Source organism: Neomonachus schauinslandi, unplaced genomic scaffold (assembly GCF_002201575.2).
Source record: "Neomonachus schauinslandi unplaced genomic scaffold, ASM220157v2 HiC_scaffold_82, whole genome shotgun sequence".
Classification (NCBI taxonomy): Eukaryota; Metazoa; Chordata; class Mammalia; order Carnivora; family Phocidae; genus Neomonachus; species Neomonachus schauinslandi.
Window position 1 is genome coordinate 5,468 of NW_025408784.1, and position 14,532 is coordinate 19,999.

The 14,532-nt window shown below is 60.6% G+C and overlaps 1 protein-coding gene across 1 annotated transcript; it reads right to left on the reverse strand.

The window, feature by feature from the left end:
• Positions 1–308: 308 nt before the first annotated feature.
• On the reverse strand, positions 309–14,321 carry LOC110573455 (high affinity nerve growth factor receptor; the record flags this gene model as incomplete). Its single annotated transcript, XM_044912071.1, has 15 exons — positions 309–494; positions 1,762–1,920; positions 2,226–2,466; positions 4,667–4,839; positions 5,007–5,137; positions 5,431–5,577; positions 6,077–6,179; positions 6,366–6,421; positions 6,595–6,612; positions 6,994–7,320; positions 9,005–9,137; positions 11,326–11,468; positions 11,687–11,832; positions 12,451–12,519; positions 14,250–14,321. Coding segments are annotated over 15 exons (2,104 nt in total), but the record flags the coding sequence as incomplete, so codon positions are not given.
• Positions 14,322–14,532: the final 211 nt, after the last annotated feature.

Below are 14,532 nucleotides of genomic sequence, written 5' to 3' on the forward strand. Positions count from 1 at the left end.
ACTACCGCTGAGGGGGACTAGGGAGGGGAGGAGCATCCCCCTACCTGCGGCTCAATCCCCCTCTCCAGAGTGACGTCATCCCAAGAACTGGCGAGAGACACACGGCCAAGGGATAATAAATATAATTGCTATGACAGGACCCTGCCCAGAGAAGCAGGGACATCCTCCACTCCCAGACCCCATTTGTCCCCTCTGGCATGCTGAGGGTGAGTTAGATGCTTTGAGATCACCCTGGGGCTGCTGGGAGTTGCAGGGGTTACCGAGGGCAGGCCCCAGTGTTCAGGCTGCACAGCCCCTGGGCTGGCCGCCTAGCCCAGGACATCCAAGTAGACGGGAGGCGCCTGGGCCAAGGCCTGCAGCCGGGCATGCACGTCCTTGATGCTGTGGCGTTGCTGGGGCTCCCGCTGCCAGCAGCCCCGCATGATGGCGTAGACCTCCGGTGGGCAGGCCCGGGGCCGCTCCAGCTCCCGCCCCTGCGTGATGCACTCAATCGCCTGGGACCACCAGAGGGAGAGAGAAGAGGGCGCACTGAGCTGGAGCGGGAGGGGGAGGCCAGCAGCTGCACCCCCCACCCCCCACTCCCCACCCCCGCCTCCCTGAGCTCTCCAGGCCGGTCCCACAGATGGCTGGGCCTCTTGGCTATGAATAATCTAAAAGGACGCAGTGAACCCCAAGATTCCTTTCCACCCCGACACTGAGCATGTAGGTAGGCTGGGAAGGCTGAGCTGGGGGTAAGACTGCTTCCCGAAGGGCTGTAATCAGACCTTCAGAAGACTGGCCAGGTGATTTGAGGAAGGGGAGGGGCCCAGGCATTTGCCAAATCCATCAGCCAGGGCTGAGGGCTGAATGGAGGAAGGGAAGGGTCCTCCACCTCTCAGCTCCAGAGGGCAAAAGGAAAGTAGAGCAGGATTGCAGGCAAAGGCCTTGAAAACTGGCTGGCTGGCAATTTAAGGTACAGGGCAACCCCAATTCCTTTTGTCTTCTGTAGGTACCATTCTGTGGGGTCCTAGCACCTCTGAACAGAAACTGCAGCAGGAAAGATCCAAGCTAGACTCCAGGAAGGACTGTTAGAGCAGCTAAGGGATCCAAAGAAGGAGAGATGGCGGCAGGGAGATGGGTGACGGGGCCTGGAGGCTCTTCCCCTCCCTTCTTTCCTCCCTCCCCATTAAAGGACTTGGGTTATGGGCAGCACTAATTCCATTCCTTCTCTCCGTGCTTGAGAAAATTAAAATCTATAACCCTCTCCCCCACCCCAGCAGCCTCCGGGGAGCAGGCTGCATTAGGAGGAGAAATGGAAACTGACAGCTGCGAGCCAAGGAGGGGGTGGGGGGAGCTGCTCTGGGAGACAGAACACCTGGGGCCTGCTCTAGCAGTGTCCAGGGGGGAGGGCAGAGGGAAGGACGGGCCTGTCCTTCCTGCAGTCTGACCTCCAGCCTTCCTGCTGCAGTATCAGGCCCTCTTGTGCTGTGCACCTCTTCCAGGCCTCTCCCTTCCTCCCTGATAATGCCTACCCGGTCTATAAAATGCAGCTAAGCATGGGGGTCTGGGCTCCATCTGTAAAGTGCTTTGAGGCTCCCCCAGGAGCCAGCTGGGCCTGGGCTCGGACTGGGAGTGGAGGCAGGAATCCGAGCGGGAAGAATGCAAGGAGAGAAGGGGACGGACGGAGGCCCAGCCTTGTCGGGCCGCTGGATGGGGCCCCTGCAGTGGGATGGGGCACCCGGGGACCCGAGGGGCAGGGCCGGGGCGGTGGGCAGGGCTGACCTCCGTGTTGGAGAGCTGGTACCAGGGCTGCTTGCCGTAGGTGAAGATCTCCCAGAGCACCACGCCGAAGCTCCACACGTCGCTCTCGGTGGTGAACTTGCGGTAGAGGATGCTCTCGGGCGGCATCCAGCGGATGGGCAGCATGGTGCGGCCCCCCACCTGCAGGCGGCGCCGCGTCATTGCGGGGGGTGGGGGGGGCGGCGCCCGCGCCCCCCCGCCCCCGCTGCTGCCTCCGCCCCGCCCCGTCATTAAAGATGAATGGCAGGGGCTCTGGGGGCCGGCGCTAAGAGGGAAAAAGCGATGGTGGCGTCTCTGTGCGTCCCAGAGAGCGGAGACACACCCTCGTCCGTGGCCCAGGAGGTAAGACAGGGGTTAGAGTCCAGAGAGGCGCAGCCTGGGCCCCCACGCCGCCCAGGAAGAGGAGGGCATGCCCGCGCCCGAGGCGGGGGCCCAAGGACCCTTACGCGGTAATAGTCCGTGCTGTAGATGTCCCTGCTCATGCCGAAGTCGCCGATCTTGACCACTAGGCCTTGGCCCACCAGGCAGTTGCGCGTGGCCAGGTCCCGATGCACGAAGTGCAGACCAGCCAGGTACACCATCCCCGCTGCGACCTGGCTGGCCACGGCCAGAAGCTGCCCCAGGCCCAGGGGCCCGGGAGCCACGTCCTCCCCGCCAGCCAGCAACTTGGCGTCAGGCCCGTGGGACCTGCCAAAGAGTGAGGGAGAGGAGGCCCGGCTGGGGGAGGGGGGAGCCCCCAGGAGGCTGAGGTCACGGAACCAGGGGGGCTGGGGTGGGAGGGGGGAGGAGACTCCCGAGAATGGAAGAAGCAAGGAACAGGGAGGCAGGTGTCTGGAGGGCCTGGGAGGGGGGCCGCCGGGTGTGCCCACCTCCGGAGCCTCCACCACTGCCCACACTTTCCACATTCACGGCCCCCCCCAGGCAGCCCCCTCAAACTCTGAGCCCAGCAGCCAGCTGCCCTCTGGCCCCTGCATCTCTTGCCCATGGACACCTCCCACTGGGTCCTCCAGAAGCTTAGCTTCTTCCCCCAGGTCTGCCCCTGCCTCCGTGAAGGGAAGCTTCCCCCCAGGCTCCGAGCCTGAAACCTGGGGGTCCTCCTGTCTCTCTCGCCTTTGCCCTCACTATTCAGCCTCCGTGGGGTCCTTCTTCCTGCCAAAGGTCTCCAGGACACCCTCCACCTCCCACAGCCACCACTCCAGATCCATCCCTGGTCACTCAGCTCCATTCCCCAGATATTCCTTCTTCTGACCCCTGCCGGAGCCAATGGCTTTGTCGGGCCGGCCCCTGCCCGCGGGCCAACTTTCCCCTCATCTGTTTATTCCTTCACGTAGCCCGGGGCTTACTACACACCTGCAGTGCGCCAGTCACAGAGCTACCTGGGGAGTAGGCCACAGGTCAACAGGGCACCTGATAGGCACTTAGGCTAGGGGTGGGAGAAGTCAGGGGAGACTTCTTGGAGGAAGAGACATTTAAACTGAGACGTAAACCCTGAAGAAAAGAGGTGAGTAAGCCATTCAAAAGGGTCAGAGACAGAGGTGGGTGAAGTGACTGGGAGGAAGACCTGCTGTGCCAGGCAAAGGGTACTGTAAATGCAAAGGCCCCGAGGCTCGAAGGAACAGCTGGGCTTCTCAGGGAATGTCCTCCAGACTCATCTAGGAGCCTTCATGATTCCCTCCTTTGGTTCCCTGTGGCTCCCCGCAGCATTAAGAGCCACTTCTCCCACAGCCTGGGTCCCAGGTGGTGGCCTGTCCCTGGCCTGCATCCCCACACTCAGCACTGAGCCCACACGGTGTCTGGTGAGCCAGGCCTCTGGTCTGGCCTCCCATGGACTCCAGTCTCCTGAGCCCATCCACCTCCACACTCCACGTGGGGGTCTCATCACCTCCCTCCTGCTCCCCACCCTGCATGGGCTCCTCCTCCTCCACAGGATAAGCTCAGACTCAAGGTCTCTCCCAACTGAATTCTATAGCTTGACGGTGTGGATGACCCTTCACTCCCAAGGGGGTGTTCAGAGACCAAATCACGACCATCAGCTGCACAGCCACACAGCGCTTTCTCATCCAGAACCACAGCCCCCCACTGTCCCTCTTACTGGCAGGGAAACTGAGGTCAGAGAGGAAAGCTATTTGGCTCAGCTAGGAGGTCACAGCTGAGTGCAAGCCTGGCCCTCCCCCTACCCACCTCACACCTCACAGGGCGCCATCCTGGGAAAGGGGGCATTCTCATCCAAGGACTCAACAAAGGGAACATGTGACCATCACAGTCAGGGGCTGACAGCAGGGCTCTACTTGGGGTCATACTCCCCCCTGTGTGCCTGTGGGCAAGCCACTTACGCCTCATCTGTGAAATGGGCACATTTCTTAAAGCTATTAAAATCATCGGCACACATTAGTAAATGTGTCAGTTGTTCTGCCACAGCAAAAGAAATTAATTTTTAGTGACGTTCTTCGAGTATAAATGGCCATATACGCTTGAAGATTATGAAGAATACATATATATTAGGGTGATTATTCAGACACACGTGTCCATGCATGCGCAGCCAGGGTGCAGAGTACCTGGAAGGCCTGTTACCGTCGCCATAGCTCTCCACGCTGTCACCCCCACAGGCCTGGTTCTGCGCGCCCCCCTGCACATGCAAACACTCTCTGCAAGTCACTGTCCTGACTTCTGCTCGCGCCCCACCCCCCCAACTACCGCCACCATGTCCTTGGCGCAGACGGCCCCCCATCCACACAGCCACCTTCGAGCTCCTCCAGGACAGGAGCCCGGCCCTCTTGCTACGTCTGGTGTCCCCCCTCGGTTCGACAGACCATTGGGGATGCGCTTGCAGGGAAGGGGTACAGGGGCTCAGAGCCAGAGGCCAGCGCTGGTGGCCAGGCACTCCTACCGGAGGAAGCGGTTAAGGTCCCCATGGCGCATGTACTCAAAGACCATGAGCAGCGGACGGCCCTCGGTGCAGACCCCAAAGAAGCGCACGATATGCTGATGCTGCAGCATGGTGAGCAGCTGGGCCTCTCGCTGGAAGTCCTGCCTGGCGCTCTCCGACACCTCCTTCAGCGCCTGGACGCCGGGGCGCAGCGGGACTGGGTGAGGGGCCCCCTCCCCTGCCCACACCCAAGGGGGCCACACCCCGCAGCCCACCCCCCAGCCTGGGCACCCAGTCCTGGAACCGGGGTGCTCTGGGACGTGGGACCCGGGCCAGCAGCAGCTCATAGACAGGGTCGTACCTTAACGGCCACGAGCATCTTGTCCTGCTCAGACAACAGGTTGTGGCACTCCGCAAGGAAGACCTTCCCAAAGGCGCCTTCGCCCAACTCCCATTTGAGCACGATGTCCTGGCGCTTGATGTGATGAACACCTGCCGGGAGGAGGGAGGCCTGCAGGGTCAGACCTGAGCCCCCGTGCTGGGAAGGACTGGCCGGCAGGCCTGGGGGCAGCGCAAGGCTGCCAGCCAAGGGGGTGGCTGGGGACTGAAACTGAGCCTTTGGGCATTCCCCAAAGCCCCATACTGCGGTGTGGACGGGGAAAGGAGGGATGGGAGGGGAGGCTGGTTCAGGCCTGGGGTGGACAAAGGAGACGACACAGGGGCTTCTGCACACGCGCACACACACCCGGGCTCACCCCCACCCTTGACCCAGGATAGTCCCTCACAGGCATCACTGAAGTATTGTGGGTTCTCGATGATGTGGCCTTGGAGCCCAGAGCCTTTGCCCTCAGTGGGGGACAAGGAGCTGCCACCTAATGTCATGAAATGCAGGGACATGGCCAGTCCGTCCTCTGGAGCCAGCACAGCTGCCCCTGGGGAAGCAACACAGCCTTACGGAGGGGTCACAACCCAGGTACACACCCCAGCCCCTGTCAGGCTGCAGGGCACCAGGCAACCCCGGCCTGTAACTTGCAGGGGAGGGGCCGGGGAGCGAGGGAGCGAGGGAGCCCGCAGGGGATGGGGAGGCACTATGGCCTCTCTCTGTCTGGCTCCTGCCCAACCCCAGGCCCAGTGGGCCACCAAAGAACTCGCCCCCCCCGCAGAGCTCAGACCTCCCAGACCCACTTAGTGTTTGACTATAATCCAGCCGCCAATTAGCAGCTGCTGCCTGACACTCTCCCAGCCGCAGCCCCGACAGACGCGCCCCGCGGCCAGGCCCGCGTCCACCCCAGTGCACACCCCCTAGCTCTCCACCGTGTGCAGGCCCCCCACACGGAGGACGGGGTCAGGGAGAGCCCGTGGGAAACAAAGCCAGCAGGACGGACGGACAGACAGACGGACGGACAGCCCCACTGCAGCACCCCGACTCACGGTTGATCCCAAACTTGTTCCTCCGTCCACATTTGTTGAGCACAAGGAAGAACGTGGAAAGGAAGAGGCAGGCAAAGACAGCCAGGCCCACGGCCACTGAGACCTGGGGGTGGGGGTGGTCAGAGCCGAGCTTCTCCTGCTCCCTCAGAGTCCCCCCAGAACAAACAGCTCCCCATCCTGCGTGGGAGCCCAGAGCGGGGCCCCCAGACCTGCATCCTCCTCCCTGACAAGCCACGAGCCCAGCCTCCCGATCCCAAGGCTGAGACCAGCTTCCCCATCTCATGCTCACCCCAAAAGGGGTTTCATCCTTCTTCTCCACTGGGTCTCCGGAAGTGCTGTTAGTGTCTGTGGGGACACAGGGCACGGATAGTGGGCCTCGGCCCACGCCGTGTCTCGTGCAGCAGCTCCCCCCCCACCCGCCCCTGCTGAGCCCTTGGGGATCAGGTCAGCTGTGCCCTCTGCCCCAGCCTCGGCTTCAGGGACCAGACAGAACCTGCCCTCCGGCCTGGGCTACTCACCCACTGGCGAGAAGGAGACTGCAGTGGGAGGAGGAGAGAAAGCAGTCAGATGAGGGGGAGGAGGTCAGTGAGTTTCCCCCCCACTCATCCCTTCCTGGGGCGGTGGGTGGGGTGGGGAGGTGGGGCGGCTGGACCTCGAGGAGAAGAGGCACGCAGCCCTTCTCCAGCTGGGCCACCGATGCCCTGGTGCACCACCCTCTCCTCGGCCAGCCCAGGGAGCGGGGCAGCCCAGGGCTTCGGGGCTCCTGGGGTTCGGGGGAGGCAGGGCAGGGAGGCCAGCGCGGAGCCGGACACCAGAGCTCCAGGACCAGGCCTCCCCGCCGCGCCCGGATCTGTGCCCTGAGGGGCGGGGGGCAGGGCAGCCCCAGAGGGGGGTGGGGCTCGGGGTGGCCCTCGCACCCGGGATGGGGTCCTCGGGGTTGAACTCGAAAGGGTTGTCCATGAAGGCGGCCATGACAAAGGCGGAGGCCTGGCCCAAGAGGTTGGCGGCCAGCAGCGTGTAGTTGCCGTTGTTGACGTGGGTGGGCTGGTTGAGGCGCAGGCAGCCGTGCCGCACGGTCTCGTTGGCCGCGGGCTCCAGGAACTCGGTGAAGATGAAGCTGGTCTCGTTGAGCACGGAGCCGTTGAAGAGCCAGCGCAGAGAGGGCGCCGGCTGCCCGTCCACCGAGAAGGGGATGCACCAGTGGTGTAGTTCCACTGGCTTGTGCAGCTGCACGCTGGCCGGGACTGCAGGCCAGACGGGGACAGCCGCAAGTCAGGGAGCAGCCGGAGGGGACCCAGCGCCCACCTGACAAGTCGGGGTGGGGGCAGAACCAGAAATCAGGTGGCGGTGGGCCAGCAGGCCCAAAGCAATGCACAAGGAGGGACCTCCGGAAGAAAGGTGACGGTCAATCTTAAATGAACCAGGCAGCAGCTGCATACAATTCAGAGGCTCGGCCAGCCTCTGTGGTGGCCGTCAGTGACAGCCCCAGGGAAGCGGGTCCCGGCTATGGGAATGAAACACGCGGTCTTTTGGATAAGGGATCCAGAAAAATGAAGTGCAATCAAGCTTAAGAAGACCAGGACAGGGCCTACACGTCAAACAAGCAAAAAATATGTAGTTAAACAGCTTTTGGAAAGGGGCGCCTGGGGGGCTCAGTGGGTTAAGAGTCTGCCTTTGGCCCAGGTCATGGTCTCAGGGTTTTGGGATCGAGCCCAGAATCAGGCATCAGGCTGCCGGTGCAGTGGTAAGCCTGCTTCTGCCTCTCCCTCTGGCCCTCCCCCTGCTCATTCTCTCTCTCTTTAACAAATAAATAAATAAAATCCTTAAAAAAAAAAAAAAAAAAAAAGCTTTTGGAAAAAAAATGTATGGGTTTGAAATAGACCCAACCTGAGGAGAGCAAAAGCCTCTTGATAATAGATACATAGATGTGCAGGGGCACCACTCCGCAGGAAAGGACCTAAGGAACAACAGCTGCTCCCAGCACCACCGGTGAATCTTACAAATGCAATGTTGCACAGAAGAAACTAAGCCCAGAATAATACTTGCAGGAGGATTCCATCTCTAGACCGTACGCCAACAGGGAAAACTAAACCACACTGAGAGGGAAGCACACGTGTGTGAAATTGTTTTTAAAAGCAAGGAAACGATTATCCCAAAAGTCGGGATGGTGCAGAGAAAAAGGATGGGGAGAGGAAAGGGACTGTGTTCTGAAGAGCCAAAGACTAATTATTGTTTAAAGTATCTATGTTTTATGCACATATCTACCTTATATTTCACAATTAAAGAAGAAAAATTGCAAAATGTACAGGGTTTAAAGTAATTTGTTGGCAGACCTAGGGAAATTAGGCAGCGAGCATAAAGAAGAGCTGGGGAGGAGAATCTCTTCTTTTAAAACTCGGATGTGGGGGCGCCTGGGTGGCTCAGTTGGTTAAGCATCTGCCTTCGGCTCAGGTCATGATCCCAGGGTCCTGGGATCGAGCCCCGCATCGGGCTCCCTGCTCAGTGGGGAGTCTGCTTCTCCCTCTGACCCTCCTCCCTCTCATGCTCTCTGTCTCTCATTCTCTCCCTCACAAATAAAGAAAATCTTAAAAAAAAATTAAAAATAAATAAATAAAACTCGGATGTGGGACAAAAGTGCTCCGGTGGGCAGGCAGTGAAGTAATGCGCGAGAGCGGCCAGGCAGCTGGCTGCCTCAGGTAGCAAGCCTTGGGCAGGGAGCCAGAAAGAAATCCATCCCCATCCCTCTGGCCTTGACGAGCCCCCAGGACTTCCCCCACAGGATCAGGTTTTCTTGGGAATCTGGAAACAGCTGGGCGGGAGCAGCTGTGGAGATACATATCCCAGCCCCTTCCTCCAGCCCCTGCCCCTCAGAGCCTCTTTCCAGGGAAGAAGGGGGGTGTGTGTGGGGGGGGGGTCACTGGGACTCACAGGAGACGTTGACCTGCACGGAGACTTCGGCCCGGCCCATGTCATTCTCCGCCCAGCATGTCACATTCTTCTTATTGAGGTCACTGGTGACATTGGCCAGGGTCAGCCCCAGGGATGGCAGACCCCCAGATTGCTGGGTCAGGAAAGAGAAGGGTAAATGAGGGAGAGTGTCAGCAGGCGTGGGTATGGAGGCAGGGGGCTGGAGCTGATATCTTTGGGGCACCCCTGTGGCTCCAGATGGAAAAGAAAGGAGTGGAGAGAACGGGGGGAGGGAAGAGGTAGAGGAGAGAATGCTCCCCCCCCCCTTAGAGCTTGTTCGCAGACTATCTCCTGGACCATTTATTTAATGATCCGAAAAAATCTAGAACATGACCAGTAACTTCAAAACAGGCGCAGAATACCCTGAACCAGGACCACCATCTGAGCAGCTCAACAGATGTCAAGAACTCCAAGTACCAGACAGACACAACTCATTCTTGCTTTACACACAGTTCTAACAGTCTCCGCCCAGGGGAGACCAGAAAAATGGGCTGGCAGGGCATTGGGTAGGCACAGCGGCAGCACCCCGAGCCCCTCTGGCAGATAAACACGGAGAGTGAAGCTAGCGGCCAAGTGACTTCATTCTGAATCATCATCAGAAGACTCAATCAGGTTCAGATTCTCTTCCTAAGAAACTGTGGATATGTGTCAGTCACACGACCTTAGGACAATTCCTAATCTTGCTGAACCTTGGCTTTCTTGCTTTGTAAGCCAAGGACGTAAGACAAAATGATCTTTTGACATTTTAGAAAGCTATTTCCATAAAATGATGGAAGTCAATGGAGCAGTGGACAAACCTCATTTATCTGGAAATTTCAGAAATGCGGAATCCTGCAACTAAGTGCTAGAGGAGGTGAAGTTTCCCCGGGCTTCCACTGGAATGGAAGCTCGAAGTTCCAGAAGAGCTCTCTAGCCTCTTGTGCAGGCTCTGGCTTCCAGCCTCCTCCAGGGGAAGCCCGGTCCTGCCCCAAGCTTCTGTCTGTGGCCCCGTCTCCCCCAAATCCCTGGGGGTGCAGGGCAGCCCATCAACTCTTCCCTTGGAGCTGCTCTGCCACCGTCCCCTCTCCTGAGGGTGACCAGCCTCCCTTGCCCTCCACTGAACCCAGTTGGGTGTGACTTTTCTGTAGGAAGTTTCTAGAAAACAGAAGTGGTAACAAACACGTAAATCTCCCTAAGAGAAAAGCAAAACCCTGGAATTTCCCAAAACAGCTGAGCAGAAGTCTCTCGGCCAATGGTCATGGCCAACCTCTTGCCTCTGCCTTGTTCCCTTTCCATCACTCACTCTCAGTGGCTCTGCTCAGCGGCTCGGGTTCCCCCCCACCATAGCTGGGTCCCCAGCTCCAGTGGCTCTTCCTTCTTTCAGTATTGTTCCAGGGGCCTCCAGCAATCCCGGGGGTGGGTCTCCTCTCCAAGTGAACACACTGGCCCGGCTCCTCCAATGGGCTGGACCCTGTGTGCCCGCCCATGTGGGGCCAGATTGATGGGTGGGCACAGCCTACTGTCGGCCTCGGCTGACCTTGTCCACAAGGCCTGAGTCAGCTGTTGGCTGCTCGTGGCTGCCTGAGCACAAAGGGCCAGGCACGGGAAGATGCCCAAAGACACATCCACACAACAGAGATAGCAGCCAGAGAGTGCCCAGAGGCGGTTGGGACATCAAAGGTCATCACGTCCACCTCCTCAGTTGACAACCAGGCGGGGACATCAAAGGTCATCACATCCACCTCCTCAGTTCACAGATAAGAAAACCAAAGTATAGGCATATTAAGGGATTCTTCCGAAAGTCAGTCCAAAAATTCATTAGTGAGAAAGCTGGGCCCAGACCTGGACCTTCTTTACTAATAAGCTCATCACACACCCAAGAGGATGCTGCTTCCACAATCTCCAGACAAAGATGGGAAGGACCCTGAGATGCGACTGGATGCAGGACCACGAATCCTGTGCGCTCTCCCCCTGGTCCTGTTCCCTTGTCTACAAAGCCAGTGGATGGGAGGGATGGTCTGTGGGTCCAGGGACTGTCTCTCTGGCAGTGAGCGCCATGTTCCCAGAGAGGGGCCTGGGGTCCCCGCTGGGCCAGTGCCCACCCTGAGGGCATGTGGGTGCCTGCCCCACAGAACGAGTCTGAGCCCCGTGGGCTGAAACCGTATCTGCCCCTCCCTTGCGTTCCATGTGCTTCTTCCTCACTGTCTTTCTTTTCCCGGCTTTGTCCCCTGTGTCCTGTCCAAGCCTTTCCCGGGGAGAGGAGAAGAGGAGGGACAGGGATGGGGCAGTGAAGGGCTTCTCACCGTCACTGTGGCCAAGTCCTCCAGCTCCGTGAGGATCCAGCCGGCCCCCTCCAGGCCCCGCCCCTCCACCAGGCACTGCAGCGACACGTCGTCGCCCACGTCCACGGAGGTGTTGGGCATCTGGACCTTCAGCACAGGCACGCCTGGTGGCCCAGGATAGCCGAGGCACATTAGAGCAGGGCGCGGCCCCAGGGCTTTCTCCCCCACGTTCCCTAGTGGCCCCGAGCCCCCGCCAGCGATGCCCAGTGCCCTCCAACCTTCAGCACCCCCAGCTCTTGCCCATGTCCATTCCGCAGTCCCCTGCCCAGTGCTCCCTCTGCAGGCATGCGGCCCCCCCGCCCCCCCCCCCCCCGGCACCTACCGCAGCTAGCGTTGGACAAGAAGGCCAGGGGCCCCTGCCCGGGACACTGCAGCTTCTGGCCGCGCACGCCGCCCAGCCCCGCCTCCTCCCAGCGCAGCAGCCAGCGCAGGGCACACGTGCAGCGCAGAGGGTTCCCCGACAGGACCCTGTGGGCATGGGGGACACCGAGGGAGTCGGGGACGGGCCGGCGTCGGGCCTGAGGCGCCACAGAGAATGCAGTAACACGCAGGAGGGGGTGCGGTCGGTCGGCAGGGCGGGGGGCAGGATCCGGAGGTGAGGAATGGGGCAGAGGAGAAGGTCCTCTCAGGCACCCCAGGCACAAGACGTTATTGCAAGAAATAGAATCCAGAAAGCCCAGGGGCCGGCTGGGGGCTACATGGCATTCGCCTGCCCCAGCGGGCTCCTCAGGAAGACAGGCCGGGGGAGGACTCTGCGCGGGACGACGGAGGGAAGGGCAGTGTGTTCCGAGTGACCCAGGGGCCTTAGGTGCCAACCACACACACCCGGCCACGGTCCCAGGCGGCCCCTGTGCGCGGGGCGCTGGCGAGGTGGGCAGACGCGCGCACGCACTCAGCTGGCCAGCTCTGCCCCCACACCCTGGCCGCCCCCAGGGCAGGAGTGCCCTCCAGGGGACCTGCGGCCTTGGATGGGGGTCACGGGCGTGGGCAGAGTCCCCAAAGAGCAACCCTCCGCCACAGCTCCACACAGAGATGTGCGTGAGCGGGCGCGCACAGTGCTCTGGCCCCTGGAAGGCCCACACTCACAGCTCCTGCAGGGGGAGGCCCTGGACGGTTTTCCAGGAGAGAGACTCCAAAGCGTTGAAGGAGAGATTCCTGTGGGAGTTGAGACAGAGACAGCCGCCTTGAGCCCCCGACCTCGCTCTGACCCAGGGTGAGGAGGGAAGAGCGGCAGGAAGCTGACATCTGGCTTCTCCTCCCCAGCCCAGGCAACTAGAACCAGCCTCGGAGGCACCGGGGCTGGGACAGGTTAGGCTCTTGGAGTCGCCCTCTTTTCTCTGGGAGAGCGAGGGTTAACCCCACCTAACCCCCTCCCCAGACCCCGGTGGGGGGGGTCTCAGGGAACAGCCTGCTCCCCTCTCCCTGCCTTGGCCCCAGCTGGCAAAGTGCTGAGGCCCCAGCTGGGGGAAGGGACTCCATCTGTGCTCCCCTGCCCCGGAGCCCAGAACCGGCCAGAAGAAAAGGGGGATGGTGACCAGGATCTCCGAGTACTTCCTCAGCTTCTCCCTGCCTCCTTCCTTCCCCTCCTCAGGGCCCCCAGGCCCCGGGCCCCCAGCTGCAGACACGGAGAGAGTGCCAGCCAAGAGGTGCCAGCTCTGGGCCACACAGCGAGCTGGGTAAGGAGCCCCACGCCAGCCTGCTACTCCGGGGGCTCTCCGTCTATGGGGACTGCCCTGGCCCGTCTCCTTGCCTAGCTGTCCTACAGTTTGTGGGGGCTGAGTGGGGTTGGCACCACCACACAGAGATCAGAAAGAATGCCCAGTCCAGCACCAGACACAGCGGGGTGTGGCCTCGGCCCAGAAACGTCGCCTCTGTGATTCTCAGAATCCTCATCTATAAAAGGGAGCTGACATGCTCTCTCACCCAAGTTGATTGTGAAGATTCACGGACATAAGTGTCGTGAGGTGTCACTGGGTACTCATTTTTTTTTTTATATTTTTGTTTATTTATTTGACAGAGAGAGACACAGCGAGAGAGGGAACACAAGCAGGGGGAGTGGGAGAGGGAGAAGCAGGCTGCCCGCCGAGCAGGGAGCCCAATGGGGGGCTCGATCCCAGGACCCTGGGATCATGACCTGAGCCGAAGGCAGGCGCTTAACGACTGAGCCACCCAGGCGCCCCTGGGTACTCATTTTTAACTGAAGCCCCAGTATGTCGTGAGTGATGTGAGTAACATCACCTTTTCTGTTGTTGCTACATCATCGGACACAGCAGAGACTTTAGAGGACCCCGCACAACCCCATGAATGGCAGGACCCCAGCACCCTGCCGTCTGTCTGTCTGTTCGCCATGGTAAGAAGGAGGGGCTGAACTCCTGGCCCCAGAAGCCCAGAGACGGGGCTGCCAGGGACTCCAAGAGTCTCCCTCTCCTGCCCCTCGCTGCCCCTCCCCACCATCTACAGAGAGACAGCTGTGACTCCCAGGGGTGGGCAGGGCGACTAGTGGCGGATCCAATGCCCCAGCTCCCAGGCTATCCCGGGGGCCAGTGAGGGGGTGGGAGATGGAGCCCGGGCCAGAATGTGGAGCACGCTCCTGTCCCTTGCTCCCTTTGGACTGGTATGTGTCTGAACTCCAGAAAGAAAAACGGGGCAGGCACCCAGGACGTCCCGTAGCATGAAGCGTGGAAGCGAGAACCCATGACCCCGCTGGTGCCCAGAGCACAATCATCCCTGAAGGAGATGCGGAAGAGCCCCAGGAGAATGGGAGAGGCCACATCCCTGACCAGGTCGGGGCCTTCTTCACAACAGCTGGGGGGTGGGGCACAAGCCCAGCAGCCACTCAAGTCTGAGGGTCCTCCCACTCCCTCTGCCCAGCCCTGGCCACTCACAGGCGACTGAGCCGAGGAGTGAAACGGAAGGCATCGGGCGCCACGGAATGGAGTCCACTCTTCACGATGGTGCTGGGGAGGGGGAAGCAGGGTCAGCCCACAGGGCCTCCGCTCCCCTGGGCCCCGCCTCTCTGCCCACACCAGACCCCGGACCTCAGTGCTGAGTCCTGGACCCCCCATCTCCCCACAGCCTCCTCAGCTACCCTGAACCTTGCCTCTCTGCCCACAGCCCTGGCCCCCAGTGCTGAGTCCTGGACCCCCCATCTCCCCACAGCCTCCCCAG